Genomic DNA, 25022 nt, shown 5'->3' with positions numbered 1-25022 from the left:
TTACCTATTACGACGTAATATTAAAACTAAGCGATCTAGTAATAAATTAGACTACTTACGACTAGGACCGTTTAAGATTAAGAAAAAATTAGAACTAGTAAATTATCGCTTAAAGCTACCCGAAAGTATATAAAAACTCTATATAGTATTTTATATCTCGTTACTCGAACTAATACTAGATAACGCCGAAATTATAACTAACGTAGAAATCGAGGAAACCGAAGACGAATATAAAATCGAACGAATCCTATCGGATAGATAGTATAATAATTAGTAATAACTCCTAGTTTAGTAGAAAGGGTATCCTACCTTAGAAAATATATAGGAACCTATCTAGAACCTAAGGGGCTACTACTAGCTTATTTAATAGTATTACTAATAGGCGAAAAAGACCCCTATATAATAGAAAGCGAGGAAGGTATAAAACCGGATTTATCCTAGAAGGAAATAGGGAGATTAGTAATCTCCGCTAATATCTAATTAAAGTTCGGATAATCGGTAGTAGTAGTAAGCTACTCGAGGTCGAGAGTAGAAGGGGAAGCCTACTCTAGGGATATTTACTTTTTATCGAGAATTTAAAGGAGTTTAGTATTATATTCTAATATTTTAAAATCCTTTTATTTTAGAAAGGATATTTATTTATATAACCGATATTATCTAGATATTACTTCTTAGTATTATTTTTGTTTATTTAACAATTTTTAATATAGCTCTATAAGATAAGCTTATAGTTTACTTAACTTAGGTTCTAATAAATCGAGTTTATTTTTATTCGTTTTAAGATCCGAAGAAAGTTTAGTTTTAGTATAATATAATAAATCCTATTCCTAACTAGTATAAAAGTTATACTTATATAAGCGACCCGCGCGAGTATATAAGGTATATTTCGAATATTAATAAGAACGATCTATTAGATAAGTAATACCTATCGATCTATAATAATTATAAGAAATAGAGGTAGTAAAACTATTATCTTTAATATAAGTCGCCTAATAATAATAAGTATTAGAAGAATCGGAGGGAAGTTTAGGAGTAAGTAAAGAAATAGAGTTAGCCTTTCGTTTAGATATAACGAGAAAGTATTATTTTAAAGAAAAGAAATCTATTACCTATCTAAGAGGGGATACTATAGCTTTATAAGTCTTAGGGACGAAACTCCTAGGAAGAGGGGAGGTAATATTATAGACCTATCCGTTACTAATTAGTAGTAACCTACTAGGTATACTAATAGGCTATCGAGAGCTAACTAGGATACCTATTAGTAGATTACGTATAAGCTTACTAAGTAAGAGTATAATCCGCCCTAAGCGGATCTACCTATTACGTACTAGCTAACTGGTCACAGTTAGGTTAGATAGGTTCAGGGTATACTTGCCTTAATACTCCTCGAATGGTCTAACGTCAATGATCCGGTCTCAACTAAGCTATTGCCGCGTAGGGTCTTATAGTAGCCTAAGTCCTTTTGAGCGATTAAGGAACTAATGCTAGGTAGAGCGCCGAGTAGATCTATACCGGGGTATTAGTCTACTCGTAAGTGTTATCAAGTTATAATCAAGTAAAGAGTTATAGTAATCCAAAAGATAAACATAAGTAATAATATATAATTGAAGACAAAGAACTAAACTAGATATATAAATAAGTATCCTTATATATCCCTAAGTTCTTCCTATATAGAATAGTAGATAGTAGAATAGTAGAATCGCCTTAGCGGATTCTACTAATCTACTTACTACCCTTCTACTACCTATATAATCACGTGATACTAAGCAGCGGTTGTCTAGTATATAGAGCAACCTATATATCGGAAATCCTCTATAGGGTAGATCCGCTTAGGGCGGATTATACTCTTACTTAGTAAGCTTATACGTAACCTACTAATAGATCTTACTAGTTAGCTCTCGATAGCCTATTAGTATGCCTAGTAGATCGTCACTAATTAGTAACGGATAGGTCCGTAATATCACCTCCCCCCTTCCTAGGAGTTTCGTCCCTAAGACTTATAAAGCTACGGTATCCCCCCTTAGGTAGGTAATAGATTTCTTTTTCTTAAAATAATACTTCCTCGTTATACCTAAACGAAAGGCTAACTCTATTTCTTTACTTACTCCTAAACTTCCCTCCGGTTCTTCTAATACTTATTATCGTTAGGCGACTTATATTAAAGATAATAGTTTTACTACCTCTATTTCTTACGATCATTATAAATTAGTAGGTATTACTTATCTAATAGACCGTTCTCGTTAATATTCGAAATATACCTTATATACTCGCGTAGGTCGCTTATATAAGCGTAACTTTTATACTAGTCGGGAATAGGATTTATTACGTTATACCGAAACTAAACTTTCTTCGGATCTTAAAACGAATAAAAGTAAACTCGATTTATTAGAACCCGAGTTAAGCGAACTATAAGCTTATCTCGCGGAGCTATATTAAAAATTGTTAAATAAACAAAAATAATACTAAGAAGTAATATCTAAGTAATATCGGTTATATAAATAAATATCCTTCCTAAAATAAAAGGGTTTTAAAATATCGGAATATAATACTAAACTCCTTTAAATTCTCGATAAAAAGTAAATATCCCTAGAGTAGGCTTCCCCTTCTACTCTCGACCTCGAGTAGCTTACTACTACTACTAATCATCCGAACTTTAATTAGATATTAGCGGAGATTGCTAATCTCCCTATTTCTTTCTAGGATAAATCCGGTTTCGTACCCTCCTCGCTTTCCGTTATATAGGGGTCCTTTTCGCCTATTAGTAATACTATTAAATAAGCTAGTAGTAGCCCCTTAGGTTCTAGATAGGTTCCTATATATTTTCTAAGGTAGGGTACCCTTTCTACTAAACTAAGAGTTATTACTAACTATTATACTATCTATCCGATAGGATTTATTCGACTTTATATTTATCTTCGGTTTCCTCGATTTCTACGTTAGTTATAATTTCGGCGTTATCTAGTACTAGTTCGAGTAATAAGATATAAAATACTATATAGAGTTTTTATATACTTTCGGGTAGCTTTAAGCGATAATTCACTAGTCCTAATTTTTCTTTAATCTTAAACGGTCCTAGTCGTAGGTAGTCTAATTTGTTACTAAGTCGCTTAGTTTTAATATTACGTCGTAATAGGTAAACCTTTTCTCCCTCCTCGAGGTTAGGTCCCTCTCTATAGTAATCGTCGTAATATTTCTTTATACGTAGATTAATAAAGTTAATATCTCTAGCTAGTTATATATATAACTTTCTTAGTCCGCTAGCCTTTAGTCTTACTAATTCTACTATAGCTATCTTATTAATTAGTTCTCCGAATACTATTAGATTATATCTATAATTCGTAAAGAATAGTATTTCGTTAGTTATAGAGTATACTATATTATTATATACTAGCTATACTATTAGTAATAGTCCTACCTAGTTATCTTATTAGTAGTTTACGTAGTATTATAGGTACTATTTTACTATCTAGTTTACTCTTTCTATCTAACCGTTAGTTTATAGGTAGTATATAGTAGAGAGTCTAAGCTTAATACCTATCTAGTCCGTAAAAGATTTCTATATATTCGATATAAATAACTTATCTCTATCTAATATAATCTTACTCGGTATCCTATAGTTCGTAACTATATATCGAAGTATAATATTCGCTATTTAATTAGTATTAATAGTTTCTATAGTCGGAATTATATAGGCGTACTTAGTAAGTCTATCGACTATAACTATAATTATATCGTATCTATCTAAGATTAGTAACTTCGTAATAAAGTCTATCGTAATCTATTCCTATAGCTAGGTTAGCGTCTTAGATAACTATAATTCTCTATAAGGTACGTATCGCGTAGGTTTATTTCGTTAGTACGTATCGTAAACGCGGATATAGAATCGAACCTTTCGCTATATATTTAGAAAATAGTAATTTCTCGTAATATATTCGATAGTTTTTTCTACTCCTATATATCCGTACGAGATATTATTATAGTATCGATATATAACTTCTTCTCTTAGCTTACTTAGGATATATATCAATCTATATATATAGAGTAATCCTTAGTCGTCCTTAGTAAGTTTTCTACCCTTCTCGATAAGTTAATTAATCGTATCTTCCTCTAATATATTTTTAATTTTCTATAAGAAGTCGTTATCCTTAACCTCTATCGTCGCGGCTAGTAACTACTTATTATATAAGATAGTACTATTAGAGTTTTACCTTAATACAGTAGGGTCCGCTACCTTAGTTCCTAATTCGTAATCTAGTCGTCTACTTAAAGCGTTAGCTTATCCGTTTTCTATTCCTTTATAATATTCGATTTTAAAATCGTATTATATAAGGGTTTCGGCCTATCGCGCTTATCGTCTTATTAGTTTCTTCGTTATAGTAAAGAATATAAGATTCTTATAATCGGTCTTAACTATTACTATATACTTTACTCCTTCTAGATATACTCTCTAGACTTAGAACGCTAATACTATAGCTAATAGTTCTTTATTATATATATTATAGTTAAGTTCTACTAGAACTATTTTCCTCGACTAAAATATAACTAGTCGGTACTTACCGTTAGTTCCTAGTTACGTTAGTCTTACTCCTAGAGCGTAGTCTAATATATCGGTTTCTATAATAATTAGTCGGTTATAGCTAAATATAGCTACGATTATTCCTTTATTAAAGAGTTTCTTAAGGTCCTAGAACGATTTGTCTACTACCTTATCCTATATAAATTTCTAATCTTTCTTAGTAAGATAGTAGAGTCCTAATACGACTCCGGCGTATCTATCGATAATCTTCCGATAATAATTAGCTAGACTAAAAAATTATTATACTTCCTTTATATTTTTAGATATCGGCTATTCTATAATACTTTTAACCTTATCTTCTTCTATCCCTAGTCCTTTAGGGATAATATAGTATCCGAGGAAAGTTATTTCCTAAATATAGAATTTATATTTCTTTAGTTTAAGAGTAACTTCTACTTTTCTTAGCTTCTATAATATAAGTCTATTATATTTAATATAATCTTCGAGTATCTCTAAGAAGACTAAGATATTATCTAGATATATAATAACGAAGATATCTAAATATTCCTTAATCGCTTTAAAGATAAAGTATTAGAATATTACTAGTACGTTAGTAAGGCCGAAAGGTATAACCTTATATTCGTAATATCCGAATTTAGTTCTAAATACCGTTTTCTATTTATAGCCTAGTTTAATCCTAATATAATAATAGGTATTAGTAATATTATACTTCGAAAAGTACTTAGTATATCTAATCCTATCTTATATTTCGTTAATTAAAGGTAGTAGGTATCGATCTTTAATAGTAATCGAATTTAAATATCGGTAATCTATATAAAGTCGAAGACTCCTATCCTTTTTTAATACGAAGATAATAGGATATCTAGCCGCTAACTTCGAGACTCGGATATATCCTTTTTATAGATTCTCCTAGATATATTCCTTAAGTATATCGGATTCCTTCTATAATAACTAATAGATAGGTATAAAAGTTAGTTTAGTACCTTCTATAGTATTAATCTTATAATTAAAGGGTCTATATTTCGGTAATACTCTATCGGCCGGTACTATAAAAATATCCGTAAACTCCTAGTATTCCTCCGGAATCCTAGGTTCGTCGCTAGTTACGTATAGCTTCTTATATTTGATTATTATATAGTCCTTTAACTCTTAGTCGGATATATCTAGTAATTATTCTATAGTATCTAGGGCGACGCTTATAACTAATACTCTAGTCCTCTTACTTTAGGACTACTTACTACGCTCGTTTTATTAGGTAGACTTCTATCGACGTATCTCGTATTCGTTATATATCTCTATATATATATATCTATCGAAAGAGATATATCCTAACTACTAATCGATACTTAGGTTATACTTCTTAAGCTATAGAATATCTAGAATAATATCGTAGTCTCCTATTTCTAAGATATTAAACCGTATTAATTCTAGGTATCCGTAGATAGATATAGGTAATATAATAGTTTCCTCGCTAACTCCTCCTAAAAGTACTTCTCCGTCGAGTCCTACGACTAGTATTACGTATAGTAGGGGTTCGGTCGTAACTTATCGATCTTCTTTAAACCTTAGGTTTATAAAGTTATTAGTAGCTCTCGAGTCGATAAGAGTCTATACCTTCCCTATAGGTAGGATCGTATATAACTTAATATATATTCCTAACGTTATTACCGCTAAATATATTATTAGTCGACCCTTATAGTCGTACTTCTAGCGCCTATTATACTAAATCCCCTAGTATTCTTTCGTCTATTATAGCTTCTTTATCTATCGTAGTAGTTTTAGTTCGATACTATAATCTAACTTTACTAACCTATAAATAGTATACGTTTCGTCGTAGTATATAATACTAGCTATCTTACTATATCCTAGGTATCGCGTATATCCTTTATATATATAAGTAGAATTTTTGTAAGGGTATCCTACTAGGTCGTCGCCTTCCTCAATTACGTTAATAAGGTACTAGTCTAGTCTACTAGGCTATATCTTTCCTTCGAGATATCCTATAAGCTCTTTAGCTTCTTTATTATCGTAATAGTTCGTAGGGCTTTCTATTAGTATTTCTAGGATAGTTTAATCTATTCCGGGAAGCGTATCTAGCGTTCCTAGATCACTATTAGCTCTAGGGATTAGGTTCTATATCTCCGCGGGTCCTATATCGTTCGTCTTAAGATAATTAGGGTCCTAGGACTTCTCTATTCCTATAACCGTAGTCTCTAGTCCTAGTAGATCTTATAACCGCCGACCGAGGTCCTCCCTAGCCTTAAGTCTTACTAGGTCCTAGATTAGTACCTAGGGCACGTACTATATCTACCCTTAACTTTCGACCGTATCCTAATCGATTTCTAGATAATCGAGTTCTAGCTCGTCGGCTAACCCTTTAATATATAGGTTGCCCGCCGTTATCTCTTCTAGGCTTAGGTTAGTCTATCTTACTAAGAGATCTTCTAAGAGTTCGTCCCTTAGGTCTATAGCGACTCGCCTTTTCTATCTAAGGCTATCGATAAGGGTCCCGACCTACCCTCTTAGGTCGCCCTATTACTTATTAGGGTATATTTCCTCCTAGTATTCCTAACTAGCGCTTATTCCTTCGGCGCTAGTACCTATACTAGTAGTGGCTTTTCCCTCTTAGGTCGCTTATAGTACTTCGCGTATCGCCCGTATATATTACCGTTTCTTATACGGTTTCTTCTATTTATATTCCCTCGCGCGGTATCCTAGTTTCCTATAGGTAAAGCAAAGGTTCTTCTATCGACGCTTATCTTATTCTTTATATATCGCGTCGAGGTCTATTAGTATTAGGCCGTATAGGTTATATCTCGCTAGTCGTAGCGTAGACTACCTAGGTCGCCTATCGTTCTAGCGATACTAGATAGGTAGTCGTTATCCGCCTATCCTCTACTACCTTATTTCGCGACGTTATATCTCGCGATCGTAGATTCGATTATCGATTTTAACTATAATACCGATAATCTTATCTAAAGTATCTAGTCGATTATTACGCGCTAGTTCGTCCTTAATATATTCCTTTAGTCTATCCTCGAAGACTAAAACGAAGTAATCCTTATCCTAACTTAAGTATAAGATAATTTATTAAAATTTAGCGGCGTATATACTAACCGAGGTAGTTTATTATAGGCGTCGAAGGCGTTATTTAGCCGTTCGTTTCGCGTCGATATTACCGAATATAAGTTTAATTCGTTCTTTAAACTTATCGTAGCTATTAAACACTTCCTAAGTAAAGTCGCTCTAGACTTCTTAGTCGGTCTCCTCTTAAAACTCGTATAGGAATAGTTCGAACTAATCGAAGGCTAGTCCTTAGAGGAAGGTCGATACGTAGATAACCTTATCGGCTTCTATAGGTAGCTTAGATCGGTTAACCTATTAATTCGTATCTAGTTAAATAAGGAACGATCGAAGCTTAGATCGTATTCTATTAAAGAACTTAGGTTATAGAATCTTTACTATAGAGACCGGACGTTAGCTCTTTAGGGTTAAGATTTACTCCTATAGTTGCTAGATTATCTCAGCTATTTACTAAGGGCTAGGTACGTTACTTCGTATAGAAGTACCGCTACCGGTAGTCGATTCGTTAACTATATTATCTTATTATAACTCGAAACTTAATTCGAGACGGTCTTTAATATATTACGTACTAGCTAACTAGTCATAGTTAGGTTAGATAGGTTTAGGGTATACTTACCTTAATACTCCTCGAATAGTCTAACGTTAATAATCCGGTCTTAACTAAGCTATTACCGCGTAGGGTCTTATAGTAGCCTAAGTCCTTTTAAGCGATTAAGGAACTAATACTAGGTAGAGCGCCGAGTAGATCTATACCGGGGTATTAGTCTACTCGTAAGTATTATCAAGTTATAATCAAGTAAAGAGTCATAGTAATCCAAAAGGTAAACACAAATAATAATATATAATTGAAGACGAAGAACTAAACTAGATATATAAATGAGTATCCTTATATATCCCTAAGTTCTTCCTATATAGAATAGTAGATAGTAGAATAGTAGAATCGCCTTAGCGGATTCTACTAATCTACTTACTACCCTTCTACTACCTATATAATCACGTAATACTAAGCAGCGGTTGTCTAGTACGTAGAGCAACCTATATATCGGAAATCCTCTACGGGGTGGATCCGCTCAGGGCGGATCATGCTCTTGCTCAGTGAGCTTGTACGTGACCTGCTGACAGATCTTGCTGGTTGGCTCTCGATGGCCCATTGGTATGCCTAGTGGATCGCCACTGATTAGTGACGGATAGGTCCGTAACACTACCCTATAGAGGATTTCCGTTATATAGGTTGCTCTACGTACTAGACAACTACTACTTAGTATTACGTGATTATATAGGTAGTAGAAGGGTAGTAAGTAGATTAATAGAATCCGCTAAGGCGATTCTACTATTCTACTATCTACTATTCTATATAGGAAGAACTTAGGGATATATAAGAATACTTATTTATATATCTAGTTTAGTTCTTCGTCTTTAATTATATATTATTACTTATATTTACCTTTTAGATTACTATGACTCTTTACTTAATTATAACTTGATAATACTTACGAGTAGACTAATACCCCGGTATAGATCTACTCGGCGCTCTACCTAGTATCAGTTCCTTAATCGCTTAAAAGGACTTAGGCTATAGTAAGGCCCTACGCGGCAATAGCTTAGTTACGACCCGATCATTGACGTTAGACCATTCGAGGAGTACTAAGGCAAGTATACCCTGAACCTATCTAACCTAACTGTGACCAGTTAGCTAGTGCGTAACAATATCGATATATCAAATATTATTACTAGTACTAGATCTAGGAAACTAAGGTTAGATCTAGATTATACTATATATCTATCTCTTAATAATACTAACTAGATAGAGCTACTAAGCTTACTATATATATTTACTATAGGTATAAATAAGCGGTTCGATACTAAGCTATATCGAGATAACCTACTATTACCGCTAGAGACCTAGAATCAATTAAAGACCTATCGATTCGCCGAGTAGTTTAAAATAGCGGCTATATTCGAGGTCGAGATATTAAGAAAAAAGGAGACGTTTTCCTAGATTCTAATTCCGAACGAGTAAGGTATATAGGTACTACTACTAAAGTAGGTATTTATATATAAATTTATTACTAATAATATACTAGAGAAGTTTAAAGTAAGAATCTATATTTATAAAGATCTTTAATAGTTATCTATAAAGGAAAAGAGAGCTGTAATACTAGCTATTAAGATAGTAAGAGCTATCTTTATATTAGTAGCTATATTTAATCTATATATAATATAGAGAGATATAGTTACTATATTTCTAAACTTAGTACTATAAAGTAAGATATATATAAAGTACCCTCTAGGATTCGAAGTATTAAATTAATACTAGCTACTTTATAAAGCGCTATATAGATTATATATATTATTAAGACTATAGTAGTAAGAAGTAACTAGGGTACTAATAAAACTAGGCCTTACCCTAGTACTAGAAGATCTATATATCTTTATTATTACTAGTATTATTGTCTTCTTTTATATCGACGATATTATTATAGTAAATTATCCCGACTATATAGAGTAAGTAGCTTAGCTAGATAGAGAGATTAAGAAGTAATAGGAATTATATAAACTAGATATAAGCTAGTTCTTAAATATACGAACTCTTAGAGATAGGGAATAAAAGAAGCTTTAGTTATACTAGGATAGCTATATTAAGAGTATAGTAGTAAGATATAATTTAGTTACTATAAGGAAAGTAGGATCTCTACTTATAGCTACTAAGTACGATAGAGTGGTATTACTAAGTTAGATTTATAGTTTCTAGGCTAAGATTAGATCTACTTAGTATACTACTACTATTACCCGGCTAGATACTATAAAAGCTATAGCTAAATTAGCTAAGTTCCTAACTAATCCTAGTCCTAAGTATATTAACTATTAACCGAGTTATATAATACCTATATAAGACTAGGTACTAGGCTATCGAGTATAGTTCTAGAGAGATAGATCGTTAAGATTAAGATAAAAATAACCCTAGTCTCTAGCTAATAATAAAATCAATTAAATTTATAAGCGATATATCGTTTAGAGATAATAAGGATAGGAAAAGCTCCGAGGGTTATATTTATAAGCTATATAGGGGCCCTATAGATTAGAAAGTAACTAAGTAGAAGACGGTAACTACGTCGACTATAGAGGTAGAGCTACTAGCTCTAGCCGAGGTAGGCAAAACTATATAGTAGTAGCGTCGAGTCCTCTCTATACTAGGCTTCTAACCTAACTACCTACTATCTATTATATATAATAATTAGTAAACCGTCGATTTGTTAATAAAGGAAGGGGCGGTAATATATACGAAGCTCCGATATATTAATATTAATCGTTACTAGATAAGATAGGAGGTTAGCGAGGGTCGAGTCAATATTAACTAGGTTCTAACTACGGCTATACTAGTAGATAGCCTTACGAAAGCGCTTCCGAGATAGAAGTAGTATCTCTTTAGAGAGCTAATTAGGATAAGAGAGATTAGTTATCTAATCCGAGAAATAGAGGCTGCTTAAAGAGAGTGTAGAAATTGATAAAATTGAAGCCATTGGAAGGCTTAGAAATGAAGGAATTGACAGCTCTTGAAGCCAGGAAAATATAGGCTTTAAGAACTAGGGGGTGTGTCGAATACTAAGTCCGAATATATGGTAGAAACCAGGTAATATACCGGAAACATCATATGACATTGGGTACTAGGCATACCATATAAAAGTGCATATTACAGTTAGTTATCATGGTCCGCATAGATTGTTGAAAGAGCGGGTTTTGTCATTTTAGTTAGTTAGAGTTGTCAACATTGGTCATTTATACCATACATTGTTCGTACACCAGCTTTCCGTCAAGTAATTTAGGAAGTGATCTGTAGGGGGATCCTGTATATAAGAAGTAAAGTCATATAAATGACGGGACGGAGGAAGGGTAATTCCGGCTGACACCTGTGACTAGTTAGCTAGTGCGTAACAGACTACTCCTATAGGAGTAAATGTGGGAGTTGGCAAGGTCTAGTTAGGCCCATTTATAGGCTTTGTGGAGGTCTATTGATATTCCGCGTTCAATATTCTCCATTTCTACCATTTACGATACTATGGTACTCGATATCGACCTCTATAGTTGGTGCCTTAGTTATTTAAGCCCCGTGATGATACCGCCCTACTTTACAGCAGAATGTTGCCTACCTATATATGAACCGTCCATTGGCCAACTATTAAAATGAAGTCTCCTGTGATCATTTTTCTAAAAGTAATATGTCTACTATATGTATCAACACACTCTATATTTAGCACCACGCACGGTTTGCCAGAGGCTCTGCCCCCCCCCCAAAAAAAACAAAACCGTCCACATGCCCAGAAATTAAGCAGTCTCGAGATGCGAGGTATTCACTGCGCTATCACTAACTTCACTAGGCTTCGTCTCATCAGTAGAACCGAATCCATACTGAATAGCGACACGCTCAATATCCTCGTCAGAAAGGTAAGGTAGCTCATTTGCCGCGCGCACGTAGCTGGTATTTTCTGAAAACCCCTTGGCGAAGATCAGGTCGATCTCCTCCAAAGAACGGCGAGCAGTCTCGGGATAGAAAAAGTAAATAATAGGCAAGAAACAAGCGTTCATCGCTGCAAAGAAGAGATATGTTCCCCATTTAATCTTTTCGATCATGATTGGAGTCACCATAACAATCAAAAAGTTGAAAAGCCAGTTGGAGCATGTCGAAAGCGCATTGGCTTTGGCACGGGTTTTGATTGGGCTGATTTCGGCCGGGTACAACCTGGGAGTATATCAGTATCAAATCAATTTTCAAGTTGGGGCCCAGAACGCACCAGGGCAATGGCAACCAAGTAGCACCAAAGCTAGCAATGTAGATAAAAAGACCGAAAGCAGCACCCTTCGCTGGGCCAGACTTGTCCGGAACTAAGCAAGCGAAGGTGATGAGCATCGAGACCATCTGACCAATGGTACCGTAGAGAAAAAGCTTGCGACGACCGACTCGTTCAATCAAGAACCAAGAAGCGGTAGCAAATATAGAGTAGACAATCATGTTGACACCACCAAGAATAGATGGAAGCTTCCCCTCCAACTTGATTGAGTCTCTGAAGAGAATAGGCAAATAGTAGATGACAGCATTGCAGCCACCAATCTGTTGCATGAGCTGGGACGAAACCCCGAGGAGCATACGACGGAAGTGCTGAGTCTTGCCACCGGTGAAGACGGCGGACATTGGAGTGGTTTTCCCCATCTGACCAGATGCGCGGATAGAATCCATGATAATGTTCTTTTGTAGGGTTACCTCATGGGAGTCTGATTCGGCGCCCAGGAGTGCAGCAATAACCTTCTCACCTTCCTCATAGCGTTCACGCGTGAACAGCCAGCGCGGCGACTCAGGTAGAAGGGTCATACCGACGATAATGAATACGCCAAACACACACTGGAAGGCAATGGGAAAACGCCAGATCACATCAGGGGGGCCATATGATGCACCAAAATCAATCCAATAAGCAATCAGTGTGCCAAAGGCAATAGTACCGCCCTCGATACAAATAAGAAGACCACGGTTTGAGGTTCGAGAGCACTCTAAATCTAGAGTTAGTAGTCTAGCTCTATACCAACAAGACCCAATGCTAGTTCATTGAATCCATCGAATACTTACCAGCCTGGTAGGTGGGGATGGTAGAAGTGTTCATTCCGTTTCCCACACCAGTGATTATACGTCCAATGGTAAACTGTGCGAGAGGCTGCCTGCCAGCATAGGAAGTTACCTGCACAATAACACCGAGGATCATGATGATAGCACCGGTGATTATACCTCTGCGACGACCCAGCCAGTCACCCCAGATGAGCATGAAAATAGCACCAAAAAGACAGCCTAGGGTAATTTTAATACCAATCTAGAAGCAAAGACAAAGGTCAATCTTTGAGGGAACTTACCAATTTCATAGAGAGCAGTGACGGTACCCTGCATGGTCGCATTGCCTCTTAACTCGGTCAGGATATCAGTGAAGTCCGGAGCATCAATGATACTACTCATAACGCCCTCTACGGCAGACCTTATTAGCATATGACTATGAGTAGTCCGGGATAACAACACATACGATCATAACCGAATAGTAGAAACCCCATTGTCGCGGTGGTGGTAACTGCACGCGACAAGAGCCTGCCGGACATGCCGGCGAAGGTGGGAACAACCATGATGGTTCAAGATGGCCCAATGATCGTAGGTTAGACAGCTATCTACAGATAGATACTATTCAACGTGAGAAGGGAAGGTGAAGAAGAACAGTCCCCTGGAAGGGGGAAGCTCCTTATATAAACATAGCTCTTCGCATGAGACATAAACGCACCTCGGACTATGCCGCGTGTCTCCCCATGGGACCTGGGCCTCTATACGGCGGGGGCCGGGGGAGTTAAGGAAGGGGGTAAACAGTAATGAGAAAAGAAAAGAAAAAAAAGAGAAGAAAGAGACCAAGCCAAGGACAGTTGTAGACTAGACTAGGAAGGTGGAGCAAAGGTTCACAAATCAGTCTTACCTGTATTATATAAGTACCTACGGAGTAGTTGACTAGTTACGTATATGTAAGTAGTTAATACCCCAGGCCTAAGACTAAGACTAAATAAGCCTAAGTAAGCCTAAGTAAGGTTAATCCAAGGATTTGCCAATCTTCTTGGCTGTGACTGAAGTCTTTTTCTTTTTTCCTTCTTTTTAGCCAGGAAATATTGTTGTGCATAGAACTTGTATAGATCTACTATATCTATATTATATGGTATATCTATGGAATTGAACGTATTCTACTTCTATGTATCCAACTGTTTCTATGTATTAAATGTGGGTATTCCATTATACTAACATGTTGAGACACATGACATGTGAGATGTAAAACCAACTCCGAGGTCCCTAGTCCAGCCTCATTCACCTCGTTCACCTCATTCGCCCGGTTCGTCTCCACCAAGAAAAGAAAAGAAAAGAAAAGGTCAGGTGAGAGAGAGATTCAAGTGGCTTGATACGCCATGCTTTTTTAAACGGGAGGTTTCCGAAAGCTTCGAACATTCCCGAGTGTCCCCTTCGGCCGTTGCCGGTGATTATATTTCAATTTGTATACTTTTCAGCAACCTCCCCCCCCCCCCCTATTTTTTAAAAGGTATTTAGTCGATACCCAATTTTATGCCTAGACCTTTGGATCTTCAGATCATAAACTTCATCTCCCCCGGGGGAAAACCCCGGGTTTTTGGTTAATGTGGGATGAGAGTGGAGCACGGGAAATTAATTAAATGCGATGTAACGTCTCTAAGAAGAGTCTTGGCAAAATAATAATGGAAATATATATACCTGGATAGATAGATATATATATCTATGCCATTATTTATTATCTTATGCAAAGGAGGCCGAGAAACAGATTGAGATCCCACCCAGAGCTATGGACATATGGACCATAACGCAAGCCCAAACTCCAACGAAAACCCCCCAAGGGAGAACGCCTCAAAATAAGGAATATAGAGCCACCAGCTCGTCCCCACTTCCCCACTTTGAATTTGAATTTGATCCTTTCCGACGGGGCTGAGCATCCTCCATAAGAAACAGTATGATATGGCGACCCGGGATGGGCCAAGGAGCTAAGTTTGGATAATCACACCTTTGCGGCCCATCGCTTCTTCAATATGGAATCCAAAGACGAGTCGGTAGAGGTCACGGAGCCAGGAGTATTGGCCACTTTGCAGCATTGCCTGGCATGCATGCGCGACATCAATGGCACCCACCCGGGCTTGTAGACCAACACTTCTGAACGTCGGGTCAAACGCCACAACCTTTCTATAATTCTTCAATAAGGATGTCTGCCACGCGGCGGAGCCAAATGCATCCGAGGGGAGTGATTTCACAAAAGACGAGAGATTCTGCTTCCCGCCCCGTTGATAGCCACTCATGATGGCAGCTTTGGTGATCAGGATCTTTAGTCGCGTGAGGTTCGGATCTTCCGAGATAGTGGTCACTGTGTTGGCCGAGGATGCTGTGTGACCAGATGATCTAGACTGCTCCGAAATACTGGATGCATTGGATGACCACTTGGTATGAGGGTTACTATGCCCGTTCCCATAACCCAGTACAAGTATATTCGGAATCGGAGCGTCGTCGGGTGAGGCCGTTGCAGTGTCCTCGAATATGGTGGTTGGAGTCTCGGGGTTGCCGAGTTGGCTCATTGGGTCACCGAAATCCAGCTCCGATTGTTGCGACGATTGATGGAATGCCTGCGAGAACGTGGTTTGGCTTGGCCGAGGTGTTCCCCGATCCGAGTTGCGCAAATTATGGAGGGTCCAGCCCTCGCGGAAGAGATCGCAAAGCTCCCAGCAGGCTTGAACTGCAGACCCCAACAACTCCTCATCCAGTGGTTTATCTTCCCTCTTACTCTGGCGAATGCTGAACAACATCTCAGCTAATGTCCAACATGCACTCAGCAGAGAGTCTGTCTCCGTGATGCGGGTGCGCTGCTTCATGAGACGGTGGCACAAGGTAATATAGAAATCCAAGGTTCTCTCGCGGAAGGCATCGGGAAGGTTCCGATCGTGAGTGTTGTAGAGATGGTTATTCAACTCGAAACTCACTCGTAAAACCGAGTCAGATAGGTCAGTGTCGCGAATACGGGCTTCAAATAGCGCCTGGCAGAAATCCCGACAGAGATCAAGAGTCGGGTGGATTTGCGATGCGTAGTCGTCGTCGCGTGTGTCATAAAGTTTCTGGCATAGTCTCCAGCATGACCGCCATGCATCCTCTTGCATATCATCACTGTGGGATTTGAGGAGACGTTCTCGATGGATATAACTAAGATTGGCCAGCGTATTGCATAGTGTCCAACATTCGTCAAGAGCAGCCCTTAGGGCATTGATTTCGGCCTCTTTGCTGGTTAGTCCTGGATCTAAATTAGCCTCACTTGCTAGAGCTCAAATATAACTGCGTTCACGGTTATACCTTCAGGGATATCTTTGGAAAATGGTCAGCAAGGGCTATCGTGGATCAACGCATGACTTGGAAATAAAATGGCTATATTACCTTGTAAGCTACTCGAACGAGTGCGTCTCTCGAATTCTTCAAACTCATATCTTGTTTGTGCGCGTGGTGTCGCTCGCTCGGTACAATCGTTGTCGAGACTAAGGGATGTTGTCAATGGAGGCGGCGATATCGGACTATTGCCGAACTGTATGGGTAATTCTCATTAGATATATAAACAGGTGAGGGACTATCCTGAAAATACCTTTCTCGGCCTTGCAGGTACATTTATTATGTCAGTTTGCTCATCTGAACCGACTGATGTCGATTGTGACTCCGCTGTGCCCTTGAAAGTAGGCTGTATTGGCGCCTAGGTAGATTCCCCATTAGCCAACGTGACAGTAGTCCTGATGGGACTCATACAAAATCACCAAATCCTGGCGGAGCATGTATCACCGACTGCGGGGGCTCATCATCGTCCGATCTGCTGTTCCCCACATGATTTGGATATTCGGTTTGAATCTATATAGTGTGAGCCTAACTGAGATGCCTACCCCACAATTTGTACATACTGTAAGCTCTGGTTGAGGGGAAACCCCAGATCCACGTATAGGCCCAGGAGAGCTATCATTTCCCTTTGAATCGTCGCAATCATCACAATCGTCGCAATCCTCTTCATTGGCCGAGGCCCCCGATAAGCTGTTTATCGGCTCGGAAGCGGAGAAGTGGGAACTCTCATTCCCATCGAGGATCCCATCGAGAGACCTATTTTTATCCATCAGCGATGTCCTTAAAGAAACTAGTAACGGTCTTACATTGAACCTGGGCGTGGAGAATAGTAGGCCGGACTTTTAGAGTTGACGCGGTATGGTAGGACAGATAGCGGCGACCTGACGGCCATGGCCGAGTGTATATGGGGTATAAGAAAACAAAGCTCAAGTGAAAGTGGAAAAAAAAAGAGGATGGGGGGAGCAACACTTGAGGGAGCTGAGCCCGGTCCCTTATCGCTTACCTAGCGCATACTACACGTGATGTTTGTTTCTTCAATACATCTCACTTTGGATGGTTAAGGTGAAGGGGGAGGGGGGTTATATCAGATATGGCGCTGAGTAGGAGTTTCTCATTTGACACTGGCAGTGTCCTAATATGTAAATTGAGGGTCAATTGTAGAAAGAAAGGCCCTGAGAAAAGTGTACTGTGAAGCAATTCCAAGGTTGTATAGCTATTATTGTAATACATCTTCGGTCTCTGATTGGCTGGAATTGAAGGAAGCGCTTTTGTCCTGGATGCGGTATAGTCCGATGCAGCTCCCCTCGATCTAAGTGGCCGATGAAGTTCGAGATGCATGTTCATCACGGCGCCTATTTGACCCCTCAGGGATTTACGAATTTACGAATTTATGAATTTATGAATTTATGAATTTACGAATTTACGAATTGTATTTCTTGTGTTGCATGGCTTTAAGCTTTGCCGATCCCAAGATCAATTCAAAATAGTAGAACCCAACAGCGCATATGAAACCGGGGGGAATCCATATTGAGTACAAGCTGATATCATTCGAGGCGTTCGAGCGGGGAATTTTCCCGTTTATATGGGGTTAGACTTGTTGGGAATAACTCATCTAATATACCTACGTATATACTCCGTGTGGAGTATATGTATATAGTATATATACATATATTCAAAGATCAACCTGGTCATTGCTAATTACCATGTTCCTACATGGAAATGCCTACAAGCAAAGGGCTATCGTGTAGGAGAGAAACTGGCCACAGCTCAAGGGTTGACGAAGAAAAACAAAGAACCAAGCAAAGTGGCGTTTGGGGGAAAACAGGGTAGGGTTGGGCTACAAATGGTACTTTCCCAAGGTTGGGCCAGACTGCAAACTGTTGAGCTGTAAAATTCATTGAAGATAATAATACCCAAAACGCAAATACCTCCCTTAACGCCAGATGTGTAGAGTGCAACGCCTCAAATGCAAATACCGGAAACAACTCTTGAGGAACTTCCTCCCATCCCCGGTGGAGCCTGGGTCACCCGTCGCATCTCAAACCACTTCACTGCCCCCAGAGAAATCCCAAACCGGCATTTGAATGTGGAGATCAGCCAAAAACTAATGACCACGTCATTAAGCTCGCGGTGGTGGTGTTTCTTCTTTCGCAAACTTCAATATGTTCTCGATGTCTTCTGGCTTCACAGAACGTAAAAAGTCGGCGTAGCATGATCCGGCAGTAGGGGAGAATGGGTATTTGTGTGATTCTTTGACCGAAAAGCCTCGACTTGAGTCGATGAACAGGTTGACTGGCGTGAGGAATTGTTTGGCTTATACTTGAGCCTTGGAGCGATCTTTCTCGGCGGAATTGTAACTGTACAAAATGAGCAACAATTACCAAAATCTTAAAATGTCAAGAGACGCACCGGAGAAGTTTCTCGATCAGATCAACGTGGGTCATGATCATTCGCCGGCAGCAGTACCGCCTGCAGCCAAGCTGGTCCATAGCGTCGCTGTAAAGTGTTTGTTAGCCAGACATAGACCAGACATAGATGCCATAGACTGGAGGCTGCCATACCCATCTGGAACCCCGTCGTCCAAAAGCTGCAGGTAACGCTCCCAAAGGTCACCGACAACCTAGAATCGAGAGTTTAGTAAAGGATCATATCATCACGGGCTCAAAAGTAGCTGCTTACCTTGCCACAAGAGAAACAACGGACGGGGATAATCATTTCGGCGATTCAACTTGGGATATGATTCGGAGAATGAGAAAACGAATAAGCAAGGTCGATTGAAGGTGAATGATGTCGCTCTGAGCCAGACTTTTTTTCCCGCGAAGATCGAAAGGTCGATCTAACCCAATCAGGAGAACTGCGATTTTCTGCCAGAGATCCCCGCCTTAATTTTCCCTTGGGAAAAAAAAGTAGACGGATCTGCCATGAATATCCCCAGACTCAGGTCTTTACAACTGCGACCCAATTTGCAAGAACTATGATTGTCTGAGTCGCACCAAATTACATTTGAACGGTTTCTTTTTTCTTTTTTTCTTTTTTCGCTTTTTTCTCAATCTTGCTTCACCCGCAAAAATGGTTGCCAATCAGTCAGCACGACAACAAAAACGATCCCGGCTTAGCGACGCGGCCTCCGAGAAGCCTGCCCGGTCAAATGAAGAGCGATCCAAAAGGCGCAGAGTCTCCGGAGCCAACGAAAACCAAACCCTGCAGACAGTTGAGCCAACCGACGGTGCGAAGGAGGGTTCTAATGGCAATGTCCAGACACAAGATGTTGAGACAAAGCAAAAAAGCCCCGCGCCGTGGTCTTTCTCACGCCCCGTCGGCGGTCGTTACAACAATCTAGATCCAATTCTGACCGAAGATGAAGCGTGAGGACTCTTTTCTGTCGACAGAGAGTGAGACACATTCTGACCTTTTTTTTTCTATCATAGATATCTCCTGGTGGGACTCGACACGGCAGTCCAAGTATTCGCAACTTCAACCTCTCGCCTGTCACGGACATTGCAAATGGAGGCTGGCCAACAGATCATTGGGTTCAGTATCTGCCCCGAGGACCAGGAGAGCCTTTATATCTTCACGTCTTCAGGCTCTATCAGCAAATGGAATTGGAGTTCCGGGAAGCGCATCGCCCGCTGGGAGACCACTTGTACAACTGTTTCAATGAGCCTAGCTTCGGTGGGAAAAGAAGGAAACACAGCTGCTATTTCTTTCTCTATCATCTCGCAAAAGGATGGAAAAAGACAAATTTCGATCAACACACTGGGGGACAAGAAGATTCAAGGCACCACCGCCCTCGAGACCAGCCAGAAGATCAATAGTATCAAGGTCACCCACGACGGCCGAGTGATCATCGCCAGTGATGGTAAGCATCTCTTTATGGGTACTACAACCAGCACAGAGCTTGAAAACCTTGAGACTGTCCAGTACGCCTGGCGCGAGGCGACCCTGCCTGTCAATGCTACTTGCTTTGACGTCCAGGTCCAAGGCTCGGAATTCATCGATCTGGCAGTAGGAGAGAGTGGCGGTTCTATCCTGGTTTACCAGAATGTCTTGAATACCCTCTTCGGCAAGGATTTCAGTGATAAGAGATCCTCGCCTAGGAAGTTACATTGGCACCGCGGCTCTGTGAACACCGTGCGTTGGTCTAAAGACGGTATGTCTACTTGTATACGTGCATTTTCGAGAGAGGTGTTGCTCACATTCGTCAGGAAACTACATTATCTCGGGTGGTCAGGAATCGGTCATGGTTCTCTGGCAATTGGACACTGGCCGGAAGCAATTCCTTCCTCATCTTTCCTCCCCTATCTGCAACATCGTCGTCTCCGCCAGTGGCAGCTCATATGTAGTTAAATTGGCCGACAACTCGGTTATGATCTTGTCGACAAGAGAATTGCAACCTCTCACCACCATCACAGGATTGCAGCTGTGTCCAGACATGTCAGGTTCTGTGGAATCCTCAAAGGGATCTGTGGTGGCGAAATTACACCCGCAGCAACCAGAGCGATTGATTGTGGCCGTCCCCGCTTCCCACCAGCTTACTCAAAACCAGCATGGCTCCCAGCCTGCAAATGCGGCTGTGCTTCAGACATATGATATCCGTGCCAACTCCAATATCTCCCGCCAAGCTCTTGCGCGAACCAATGCGACCACTTTGAGCGTCAGCCCTGAAGGGTCTCAAATTGTCGCACCCGATGTCAAGCACTTGGATATAGTGCACGATGCGAAGTGGTTGGCTACGGTTGATACCTGGGCCCCTCATCCTCAGGACGTGGTAGCCCTAGATCGCTCTTCTAATGCTAAATCTACCGCCACCCTCCGTCCGGAGGTCTTTTTGAAGTTTTGGAAGTGGGACGCTTCCTCTGATACATGGGAACTGGTCACGCGCGTTGACGGTCCTCATTTCTCCAAAAACCACCACTCAGCTGTACTTGGTCTGGTGTCTCGACCCGGTGCCCATGAGTTTGCAACCCTAGGTGCCGACTCTGTTCTCCGCTTCTGGTGTCCAACTGCAAAATACCGAAGCGGGCTGAAGGCTAAAGATCAACCAGAACAGCCTCTGAACACATGGAAGTGTCGTGGTACCGTTGACCTGGAGGGATGTCTCAGTTCAACCGAAGATTCTCCTCTGGATGCGGCTTGCATGAGTTTCTCTGAGGATGGTTCAGTACTGGCCGTCTGTCTGCCGTCGACATCGGCTGCAAATGACGGTCTCGTTCTCCTGATCGATGCACGAAACTGCTCTGTGCACTACCGACGCACTGGTGTTTTCCTTGGAAACCCCTGCTCAACGAGTTTCCTGGGAAGCCATTTGATCGTTGCTTCTACTCACTCGGTGGCTGTCTGGGACACGGTCGACGATGTCGTCAAGACTATTCAGTCGTCAGAGTCCGTGGATTCGCCTACCGGAAACTCACAGCTCATCGCCGTGAATGCGAGAACGAAATCATTGGCAATTGTTACGAGTTCGTCACACAAGAAACGACGCAAGGTCCGATTCCAAATCAAAATCTACGACGTCCCATCCTTCGAAGTGGTCTTCCAGGAAATCCTGCAGACCTCCCCGGTTGCACTGCTCTCAGATGCTTATTCGGGTGATTACGTCGTCGTTGATTCCGTGGGAACTGTGCAGCGACTTGGCTGTCTGGATAAGGCTTCCCAGAAGAGCCAGAATAACCAGTCTCGTGATGTGTCCGGCCAAATCGACAATGGATTGGCAACTCTCTTCAACCGGGGACCGGAGAGGCTTCTCGCTCAATCTGACGAGGCGGAAGACTTTTCTGCTCAAACCAAGGGACTAGCTCGTGTTTTCGGTGAGACTCCATCATTCTCCTTGCCCGCTATTGGGGTCCTTTTCAGGAACGTGGTTCAAACACTCGGCGCCAACTAAGCTGATTGTTCTGGTCTACGGCGGTTTCTTATTCGGTGCACTGGTGTAGCGGTTGACAGGGATTTTCTGTTTTTGAACATTGGAATTGTGAACAGCGAACAATGTAGTATATTATACGGTTCATCTTAGGTAGCCCCAAAAACTTCATGATTTATCTTTTACTACACAAGCCCTAGTGGTGCCGACCATCTCGTAATGCGCACTTGAGTCTAGATAACCGGATATAGATGTATTCCTAACCATCCAAGGAAGAAAGACCGTCTTATTATCTTATTCCTTAGAGTAAACTTTCACTTGTTATCCTAGATTGGGGGTAACAACGCTGTTTAGTTAAACCGAATCTACGCCTTGCCACCAGGGCTGACAGTTTTCAGATCTGTCCCAAGGTAAAATCAAGCAACGCCTTCCTGCCGTGGACATGGGTCAAGTATGCATCCAATTCGTGATCATCGTCGATTGAGAATGGAATCTCATTCCCTTCTTCATCCCTATCAATGCCCTCGATTCGGGTGATGATTGAATAGGGATACCTGGCGCCGATCAATTGCCGGAGCTCTTCCACTGTTCGTGTGGCTAGCTTTTCGAGCCAGGGCTTTTGGGTTGTTTCTTGCGACTGGTCCTTTGAACCAACCTGGAACCAGACGGGGGTATGTAGTAGTGCGGAGCTTAGCATAGGATCCACATACTCAAAGCCATTTCCTGTGTCGTGGTGTGGATTGGCCGAGAAGGATGGGTCGTTCGCAGCCTGGAGTAGTGAGGGGTCAATTTGCATATCGCCAATCTCAGTAGCCGTAATGGGTGCACTGGCCAGCGCCTGAGAGGCCAAAGTACTAATCCCATTGCTGATCTCGTTGCCTAGCATGCTGCCCATAGAGGATGTTGTTGGGGTTGGGTTTCGAGATTCGGCACGTGCCGAGGATCTCTTACGTGCTGGATCTCGCTTCGTCTGGTCGTCTCGAAGTCTCTTCATTACATCGCGACAGAGTACTTCCAAAGCCTTTAGTTTGTTGCAGTGATCTGGGTCGGCTGGCCCAGGTGCTAGGATTTGCTGAAGCAGCTCTGAGTTCGCAATCCATTGCTCTTTGAGCTCTCTCCAGTGTTCATCGCCGGCCTCTAATTTGCTTGTGAAATGATCCACCTTTAAGGTGTCATAGAACGCATTTCGGATCTGTCGACTTTCTTCCGGGTTGATCCCCAGGGCATTCTTCGCCTCTGCAATTGTCATGCGTCTTTCCAGAGTCCGCATTCGTTTGGTGACATCGGTGCACACAACATCGAGGGCAAGGGCTTTTGCGTCGCGTTGAGTAGGATCTGTATTAAACACCTGTTGGAGGTGTGGGGATTCTTGGATCAATTTGTCTTTCGCAGCTTGCCATCTCTCAGGACCAGCTGCAGTTTTCTTGATGAAGCCTGCTTCCTCGCAGATTCGCTGGAAATGGTCTCTGGTCTGGCGGTACATAGTGTTGTCTAGGTTGAGATACTGCTTGCTCTCATCGATAGTTGTCTCCGACGGAAAGCGTGGAGGCCCGGGAGGGTCAGCCGGCATCCCGGCCCATCCTCGTGTTCGACGACGACGTTTTCGCGAAGCCCAACGTTCTGCACTTTCGGTCTTTAGGCGGTCCAGTCGCTCTTGGCGTTTTGCAATGACCTCTGGCGAAAGAGCGGGGGATTCGGAAGTTAGATGTTCAACACCTGATTGCGTAGGAAGAGGATGCGGATCATCAAGTGCGCTTTCGGCCTTGTATACCTCCTGTTGCAAGGCAAGTAGGCCCTCATCCTCCGGCGGGACAGCCTGATCCTCGATATTTGACTGTGACTTCATTCCGTTGGGGACTCGCAGCAGCCAGCGATTCTTTGCACGCACTCGCATTAATTCCCTCTCTTTGATCTCAAATCCTTCATCGTTCAAGATGCGAAGCATATCCCGCTGACTTGTGTTTCTTTCCCAAAGCTGTTTGACTCGGGCGACGAGCTCGATATTCTTGTGCGCTGGATTCTGTTTTGACGGAAAGCCCCATCGTTTGAATTGAGTCTGAAAGGCACGTTTGCTAGAGAAGCAGCGAAAATCAATTGGTATTCAGCAGATAAAAGCAAAGATATATACACTTTACCTTGGCGCAAACTGACAGGCAGTTCGCATGTAGTCCATGATCTCCTCCAACGCCTTCTTTTCCTGAATATACATCTGGAAGCAGATTTCCCGCTTGCCAGACCAATCGTACACCATGATGAAGGAGACGCTCCCCTCCGCGGAGGCGCGTCTGTTGGGAGAAATAGATAGAGCTGGAAGATGTGGAGCTTATCAGGCGGTTGTTGTCGCTGCTGTGCGCCGTAGTCTTTGGGGAATTTGGGGAAGACGCGGACAGCGCAGTTTGGACACGTGACTACATATATCCCTTTGACAGCATTGACAGCATTGATAGCATTGATAGCGTTCGGCGTTTACATTTACAAGAACGAGTTGAATAATGCTATGAATCTCATTTCATAATTTCGCCTGATACCATTGGGAAATCATATCCCACATTTCTCGTTTCCCATGCATAAAAAAATGCCCTCGGAAATGC

At 41.0% G+C, this 25022-nt stretch overlaps 5 protein-coding genes across 5 annotated transcripts; 1 reads left to right on the top strand and 4 right to left on the bottom strand.

Annotated features, from left to right (window-relative positions):
- Positions 1-11944: 11944 nt before the first annotated feature.
- On the bottom strand, positions 11945-13777 carry N7537_003557 (Major facilitator superfamily domain general substrate transporter; the record flags this gene model as incomplete). The annotated part of the gene is made up of 5 exons (XM_056894615.1): positions 11945-12359; positions 12412-13162; positions 13239-13454; positions 13517-13624; positions 13681-13777. 5 exons carry the CDS (start codon positions 13775-13777, stop codon positions 11945-11947), a joined length of 1587 nt encoding a protein of 528 aa, XP_056754363.1.
- Positions 13778-15196: 1419 nt separating this feature from the next.
- N7537_003556 (uncharacterized protein) lies at positions 15197-17463 on the bottom strand (the record flags this gene model as incomplete). The annotated part of the gene is made up of 7 exons (XM_056894614.1): positions 15197-16485; positions 16545-16556; positions 16626-16770; positions 16828-16932; positions 16986-17084; positions 17135-17327; positions 17378-17463. The coding sequence occupies 7 exons, from the start codon at positions 17461-17463 to the stop codon at positions 15197-15199; spliced, it is 1929 nt and encodes a 642-aa protein (XP_056754362.1).
- Positions 17464-18885: 1422 nt separating this feature from the next.
- On the bottom strand, positions 18886-19286 carry N7537_003555 (DNA-directed RNA polymerase core subunit RPB10; the record flags this gene model as incomplete). Its single annotated transcript, XM_056894613.1, has 4 exons — positions 18886-18928; positions 18981-19067; positions 19133-19191; positions 19251-19286. 4 exons carry the CDS (start codon positions 19284-19286, stop codon positions 18886-18888), a joined length of 225 nt encoding a protein of 74 aa, XP_056754361.1.
- Positions 19287-19640: 354 nt separating this feature from the next.
- On the top strand, positions 19641-22455 carry N7537_003554 (WD repeat protein; the record flags this gene model as incomplete). Its single annotated transcript, XM_056894612.1, has 3 exons — positions 19641-19936; positions 20000-20721; positions 20777-22455. 3 exons carry the CDS (start codon positions 19641-19643, stop codon positions 22453-22455), a joined length of 2697 nt encoding a protein of 898 aa, XP_056754360.1.
- A 370-nt stretch (positions 22456-22825) lies between these two features.
- On the bottom strand, positions 22826-24780 carry N7537_003553 (Clr5 domain-containing protein; the record flags this gene model as incomplete). Its single annotated transcript, XM_056894611.1, has 2 exons — positions 24567-24780; positions 22826-24503 (listed from the first exon to the last, which is right to left on the bottom strand). The coding sequence occupies exons 1-2, from the start codon at positions 24680-24682 to the stop codon at positions 22826-22828; spliced, it is 1794 nt and encodes a 597-aa protein (XP_056754359.1). The 5' UTR covers positions 24683-24780.
- Positions 24781-25022: the final 242 nt, after the last annotated feature.

Source organism: Penicillium hordei (genome assembly GCF_028827395.1).
Source record: "Penicillium hordei strain IBT 12815 chromosome Unknown utg000002l_segment0_segment0, whole genome shotgun sequence".
In the NCBI taxonomy this organism is placed as follows: Eukaryota; Fungi; Ascomycota; class Eurotiomycetes; order Eurotiales; family Aspergillaceae; genus Penicillium; species Penicillium hordei.
Note: the sequence above shows the minus strand (reverse complement) of the source record. Positions and strands in the feature narration are given on the sequence as shown.